The 6,997-nt window shown below is 40.8% G+C and overlaps 1 protein-coding gene across 2 annotated transcripts; it reads right to left on the reverse strand.

The window, feature by feature from the left end:
• Positions 1 to 2,969: 2,969 nt before the first annotated feature.
• On the reverse strand, positions 2,970 to 6,497 carry LOC146692392 (uncharacterized). Of its 2 annotated transcripts, none has more exons than XM_085432444.1 (7): positions 6,282 to 6,497; positions 5,731 to 6,075; positions 5,342 to 5,608; positions 4,987 to 5,163; positions 3,859 to 3,948; positions 3,733 to 3,761; positions 2,970 to 3,449 (listed from the first exon to the last, which is right to left on the reverse strand). In XM_085432444.1, the coding sequence occupies exons 1-7, from the start codon at positions 6,340 to 6,342 to the stop codon at positions 3,330 to 3,332; spliced, it is 1,089 nt and encodes a 362-aa protein (XP_085288570.1). In that variant the 5' UTR covers positions 6,343 to 6,497; the 3' UTR covers positions 2,970 to 3,329. The 2 variants fall into 2 exon arrangements, with proteins under 2 accessions (XP_085288570.1, XP_085288569.1); XM_085432443.1 differs by having other exon boundaries at positions 5,330 to 5,608.
• Positions 6,498 to 6,997: the final 500 nt, after the last annotated feature.

The raw sequence follows: 6,997 nt of genomic DNA on the forward strand, positions 1-6,997 counted from the left end.
GGAGATGAAAGAACAGGAAGTTATACTGGGGAGAATAATAGAAGCACACTTGTACTGTGGTCAGCACTGCAATGCTGTGGTGTGTGTGAGGTGTCAGAGAGAGACAGCACTACAAAACACAATGATAGTCATCACAGCTAAAGTGTAACACACAATGTTAATGGTTTAATGTGGAGCAACAAAACGTGGCTCCTCATCCCAGCTGAACAAGCGAGTGAGAGAGGGAGAGTGAGGAAGGCACCTTTTGATAGGATGAACCTCGTACACTATGTGCACATCTGTGCCACATCAGTAATCACTCAGTCTACATTAAGGTTCAGTCTTCCCTGGGTGACTGTGATGAGGACGTGGTCAGTCTGTCCAGTTCTTGTCACCAGCCTGTCAGAGTGTTATTTTCCTGAGAGAGAACAAAGGACGCGACCCTAAGCGACGGCCTCGAGGGAAACGAGCCGGCATCAGGAACAGGCTATGGGCTCGCGCACACCGCGCACCCATGCCCGGTATCCTGCTAGCCAATGTTCAATCCATCGAGAACAAGCTTGATGACCTCAGAGCCAGAATCAAGTTCCAGAGAGACATTCGGGACTGCAACCTCCTCTGCTTCACCGAGACTTGGCTGAACCCAGCGATTCCAGACCACACCGTGCAGCCGGCGGGGTTCTTTTCAGTTTACCACATGGACAGGACAATGGAGTCGGGGAAGAAAAGAGGTGGTGGAGTGTGCTTGATGGTGAACAACAGATGGTGCGACAGCACAAACATCTCCCCACTCACACGCTCTTGCTCGCCCAATCTGGAACTTTTGATCATTAAATGTCGCCCTTTCTATCTCCCTCGGGAATTCACTGCGGTCATTGCCTGCACTGTTTACATTCCGCCTCACGCGGACTCGGACACTGCCTTATGTGAGCTACATGAGGCTCTCACACATCAACAAACACTTCACCAAGATGCCGCACTCATTGTTATGGGAGATTTTAACAGAGTGAATCTCAAACGGACATTTCACAACCTTCACCAGCACATCAACTGCCCCACCCGGGGCACTAGGACATTAGACCACTGCTACACCCCGTTCAAGAACTGTTACAAGGCTCAGCCCCTGCCGGCATTTGGAAAATCGGACCATGCCGCCATCTTCCTCATGCCTGCTTACAAACAAAGGCTAAAGCAGCAACCACCAATCAGGAGGGAGGTCGCTCGCTGGACGGACCAATCAGTGGCCGCGCTGCAGGACGCACTGGATGACGCAGACTGGGACATGTTTCGGCGCAGCTCTGATGACATCAACATGTTTACGGAAGCGGTTGTGGGATTTATCGGGAAACTAGCGGACGACACAGCAGAAAGATCTATCATCCGAACGTTTCCCAACCCAAAGCCGAGGGTGGATAAAAACATCCGCGACGCTCTGAGATCACGCACCGCTGCCTACAATGAAGGAAGGGCTCGTCTCCGGTAATATGGTGAATGCCGATGCTTCACTGGCTGATGAGCTGAACACGTTTTATGCTCGCTTCGATGCCGCAGCAATTAAAACAACAAACGAGTGAAGAAAATGCATTCATCATCATAGAGCATGCCGTGAGGAACACCTTCAGGAGGGTGAACACCAGGAAGGCAGCAGGACCAGATGCAATCCCTGGCCGGGTACTGAGAGCCTGCGCTGACCAGCTAGCACCGGTGTTCACGGAGATCTTCAACCTCTCCCTGGCCCAAGCTGTGGTTCCCACGTGTTTCAAACAGTCCATTATTGTTCCTGTTCCAAAGAAACAACAGCCCACTTGCCACAATGACTACCGTCCAGTAGTACTGACTTCAATTGTGGTGAAGTGTTTTGAAAGACTGATGAGAGATCACATCACTTCTTCACTTCCTGCCACCATCGACTCACTTCAGTTTGCTTACCGGACTAATCGTTCCACAGACGATGCCATATCTCACCTGCTCCACACATCCCTGAGTCACCTGGACACTGGCAGAGGGAATTATGTTAGGATGCTGTTCGTGGACTACAGTTCAGCATTCAACACAATAATTCCCTCTAAGCTTTTCACCAAGTTGACGGATCTAGGACTCAGCTCATCACTGTGTCAGTGGATCCTCAACTTCCTCACAGACAGACCCCAATCAGTGAGGGTGGGAAAACAAGTCTCCCCCTCCATCTCACTCAGCACTGGAGCCTCAGGGCTGTGTTTTAAGCCCCCTGCTGTACTCACTGTACACTTATGACTGTGTAGCCACATCAGACACCACCTCCATTGTCAAGTTTGCTAACGACACTGTTGTTGTGGGCCTGATGTCTGACAACATCGAGACGGCCTACCTGGAGAAGATCAGGAACCTGGAGACCTGGTGCCAGGAGAATAACCTCCTCCTAAACATCAGCAAGACTAAGGAGCTGATCATGGACTTCACTACAAAGCAGGCGAGGAATTACAAGCTTTTTTACCCATTTATTAGTAAATTGATTCTACCTCTCTGGTCAAAAACATACATAAAAATACACTACACATACATTATAATATTTTATACATAAATGCGCACTGGTTTATTTCCTTAACACGTGGAGGTAGGACCTTCCCAACCTATTTTAAGATTGTGTTGTACATTAATTTGAAGATTTTTCTTTCTTTATTGTGTTTACAAATATCAAGAAGTAACAAGAAAAGAGAGACCACACCCTTATGATATCACACAAAAGCTGTCAGCTGAGCTCTGTAGAGTGAGCAATCATGATGAAACAGTTGTACATTCAAGCTGCTCTTCAAACTTTTGTCCACCAGATGTCACCAAAGACGACTGTGTGCACTTCAGAAAGCTTCATTTAGACATCACTGCCACCTGTTTTTCTCCTGATCTGTTTGACTTGTCACCTCTTGTGCAGTTTGCTTAAAGGGTTTTATTGGCTGAGTGGATTGTTCTGTGATTCATCTGTGTACATACATCGATTATCATGAAAAGGCAAGGCAAGGCAAGGCAAGTTTATTTGTATAGCACAATTCAACAACAAGGTGATTCAAAGTGCTTTACAGAGACATTAGAAACAAAAACAAATAAAAGCATGATTTAAAATTGATTAAAACAAGCAAACAAACAAACAAACTAATTAACAAACAAACAAACAAAACAGGATATAAAATCAAAACAGATAAAATCAGAACAATAGATAAAGTCAGTAGTTAAAATGTAAGTTTTGAAATTTAAGGAATAAATGATTATTTGAAGTTATTTTTCTTAATAGTTGAAGCTAAGTGCACAAAGAAAAGAATTTTGCTCCTACATATGAGATAAAATCAAAAAGTAAAGGTCAGGAAATATTAATGATATTATGATTCATTTTTGTGATGAGTTGATGTTGAAGTTGTTGATCTGTGGAGTCTGACAGAAGCAGGAGAGTCTGCAGTGTTTTCATAGTTCACTGCGTCACCATCTTCATCTTTATGCACCTGTTTAAAACAATACTACACACTTTAGATTCACTCTTTGAAATGCTACTTTTGATGAGCTCTCTGATGGTTTATCTTATTATTAATTATTTATTATTTAGTCTCAAAATTCTCCACTTTTCTCAATAAACAACAACAGTAACAAAAAAGGTTATAAGTGTTTCTGCAACCTGGTTAAAACTGTGTATTTTGTTTTCTTTCATTTGTACATCCACAGTTAAAAAAGAATACATATCACTAACGTGTTGTTCGCTCTGTAAAGTTATAACAGAGTTAAACTCACAGTGTTTCCTTCCATCTTTGTTTTTATTCCTGAAATGACAAAAATCACAAAAGAGAGCTGAAATAATTAACCTGCAAGTTTATCAAAGCTTTTCTTGTATAAACGTTTCATCTGTGAAGTTCTCACCTTTGGTTTTTGTCCACATGTTGACTGTAACAGCAGATATTAGGAGTGATGCTAAACCCACAGACACGATGATGCATCTGGACAGAAAACCTAAAAACAATGAAACCATTTAGACTTCAGCTTTTTGTTCTGTGAAAAGAATAAATGTTGTGATGAAAACATTCAGTTTTGATATTTTTGTTATTAGATTAAAATATTAAGCCTGCTCTTAGGACCGATAATCAAATACATAAATAAGTTAAATGTCCTTACAAGGCACTGAAAAATATTTTTATTTGCATTTAGTTTCTTTTTTAATTTTTATTTCTTTTTTTTGTTTCATTTATCTCAAATTGTTTGTTATGAAACAAAAATATAAAGATGCTGAAAAAGTGATGTTAATCAAGCTTCAGAGAACTAGAGTGATAATCAGTTTTTATAGGGACAAATCTGCCCCAGTGGTTTCCGACTGTGACTTTGTGAGATCACTTGCAAAGAGAGTGCTGCACCAAAAACCTCCTGGTGATTTCTTTGGTCACTCACAGTTTTCATAAAGACAAACAGAAGCAAGCATTTGCAGACATGTCTGCATCTTCTATGGAAACTATGGCCAACTGTGTTAACCTGCTAGTGACCAAAGCAATCACAATGAGGTTTTTCAGCACAGCACCGCAGACCTCTTTGCAACCAGGTACACATTAAAGCTGTGAACACACATTTTCCTGTAAGGACCACTTCCTGTCAGCGCTCACTGTCTGTAGGCCTGTGTGAAGGAGCTCTAACTAAATGTCCACCCAAAGCCCAGAGTCCACCTGACATTCAGACTTTAAGTTTTAAAATCACAACTGTCACTGAATGTCTCCACCCAAGTGGCAGTCTGACATTCAGATATTTGGTGTTGATTTAGTCTCTGTGACATCTTCACCTAAAGAAATGTAATTACAAAATCAAATAAAGAATGATTGTAAGAAAAAAATAAACACCAAGCTGTTTTTAAAAGAATAGATAATGTGGAGAGGTGCAATATGTAACAATCAAACCAGTCAAAGCATCACTGTGAGGTGACTTGAACACATTCTTAACAGGTTATTGTCCGACAACTAGAATTTAAAGGGTCTGAACTATAAAGCAAATTTCAAATGTCTCTACCTTGTGAGGATTTTTTTGATTCTAGAGAAGATTTTGTTGTTCTCATTGTTGTTGTTGTTGTTCCGATTGTGACTATTGTTGTTGTTGTTTTTGTTCTCATTGTTGTTGTTGATCTCATTGTTGTTGTTGTTCTTGTTGTTGAGGTAAATTTTGCAGTCGTTGATTTTGTGTTTTCACCTAAAGAAAGAAATGAAATAACAAAATAAAACAAAAGTATTCAAATAAAAAAAACCTGCAAACTACATTTACAAAAACAGATAATGTAGAGCGCTGCTATAATTAATAATCATGTCAGTTAAACACGTCTGCTCATCACTGTGAAGCGATTTGAACATAATCTCACCTGTTTTCTCACCTGAGGACTTGAGTTTGAAGGGAAACAGTTGTTCTTCTTTAGTGTAACCATCTGTCACTTTGCACTTCAATGAATTATAAAACTGTGACTTCTGATCACGGTGAGATCTTTTAAATGTCACAGTCACAGAGCAGAAACCTGGTTTGATCTCCACGTCTGATATTTTCTTTTTACCCTCATGCAGCCACTCCACTGTGTGTCTACAGTGTCCATGTGTCAGCACAGAGCAGTTCACAATGACTTTATTGTTGTTCTCATGTTCAGTCACTGGTGAAGATGGAGATATGGAAAGAGAAAAACAACAGAGCATCATCACTGTAATAAATACTGCTGTAATATTTCAGTTTGTTCCAAGTTTGAACTAAAAACATTATGATGTAAATACTCACTGTTAATAACAGACAGATCAATCATAAAGCCTGGACCTTCTTTTTGTCCTCCTCTTGTTTTGTACTGTCTGCAGGTGTAACGACCAACATCCTCAGCTTTGACCTTCTTTATAAGCAGAGAACAGTTCGCTGTAACACTCAGTCTGGTGTATTCAGCTTTAACATTTTCTTTAATCTGTCCATGAGCAACCAGCTCTACTGTTGCTGTCTGTCTTGAATCAGCGAACATCCAGGTAGTATAGCTGCAGTCATGTTGACCATCTATCACATTTTCACAAGACAAAGTGATGTCATGTCCAGCTCTGGCAGCTCTGAAGGAGGACAAAGTCTGTCCTGTTGTTTCTGCTGAGGATAGGAGAGTGAAATGTGACAAACTATAACATGAACACTGCAGTTAGATTAACAGTTAGTTTAAGGATTATTTTACATCATTTATTTCTCATCTTTTCTTTCCAAGAGTCCAGAAAACTCAAAGTTACAAAGCAAACACGTCTCTCTCAGTTAAAGGAAGAACAGACTATTGTTTGTGTGTGTGTTCTGTGTTTCCTTACCTGTAATCTGAAGCATCAGCAGCAGGAATGAAGACATTTGAATCCACATGACTGCAGCCATCGTACTTCTCTGTCTGTCAGTCTCTACTCTCTGCTCTCACATTGACAAATGAGACAGTCTCAGACATGAACACAGCTTCAACTTCCTGCTCACTTCCTCATCAGTGGTTTACTCTTCATCACTTGTTCTGAATTAATTTATTTTACTGCCTTCAAATGTTATTGTCCTCCCTCTCTCTTTATTCATAAAATGAATAATTGAGCTTTTAACAAGAATGTGTGTTGATGCCCACAATGAAACATGTTGATACTGCAGCAAACACCACTGCAGCAGCTGGATAAGGACACAGATAAGATGTGTTAGTAGTCTGAGGCCTGCTGTGCATCATTGTATCTATGAAGTCATTTTTTTTCTGAGAAGTGAAGGGGAAGTATTTCTGTGAGAATGTGGGTACAACAGCAGCAACGCTTTGGAGGTGTGAGACTCTAATTTTGACCACATAAACATCAGAAACACAAATGGTTCACGCACTGATGGACTAACAGAGCTGCCCTTAAGTCCTCAACATTTTATTTTTGCTGAGCTGTGGATTCAAAAACACACATTATATGACACACACGAGTAAAGCTTTTTTGCTTTGAATTTGCAAAATTACTTAGACTGATTAAATGTTCACAAATGAGAAATGCAGCTTGTGGGGATAGGTTAATCGGTT

Source organism: Copadichromis virginalis, linkage group LG15, assembly GCF_057382275.1.
Source record: "Copadichromis virginalis isolate Kocher_CV1m ecotype Utaka linkage group LG15, C_Virginalis_male_GT1.1, whole genome shotgun sequence".
Classification (NCBI taxonomy): domain Eukaryota; kingdom Metazoa; phylum Chordata; class Actinopteri; order Cichliformes; family Cichlidae; genus Copadichromis; species Copadichromis virginalis.

Bases quoted from the DNA above. Each gene is read 5' to 3' on its own strand.
- LOC146692392 (XM_085432443.1), bottom strand. From the start codon at position 6,342: ATGGCTGCAGTCATGTGGATTCAAATGTCTTCATTCCTGCTGCTGATG. The intron at 6,076-6,281 runs GTAAGGAAACAC...TCCTATCCTCAG, and splicing joins GCTGATGCTTCAGATTACAG to CAGAAACAACAGGACAGACT. The intron at 3,762-3,858 runs GTGAGAACTTCA...TTGTCATTTCAG, and splicing joins CATGTGGACAAAAACCAAAG to GAATAAAAACAAAGATGGAA.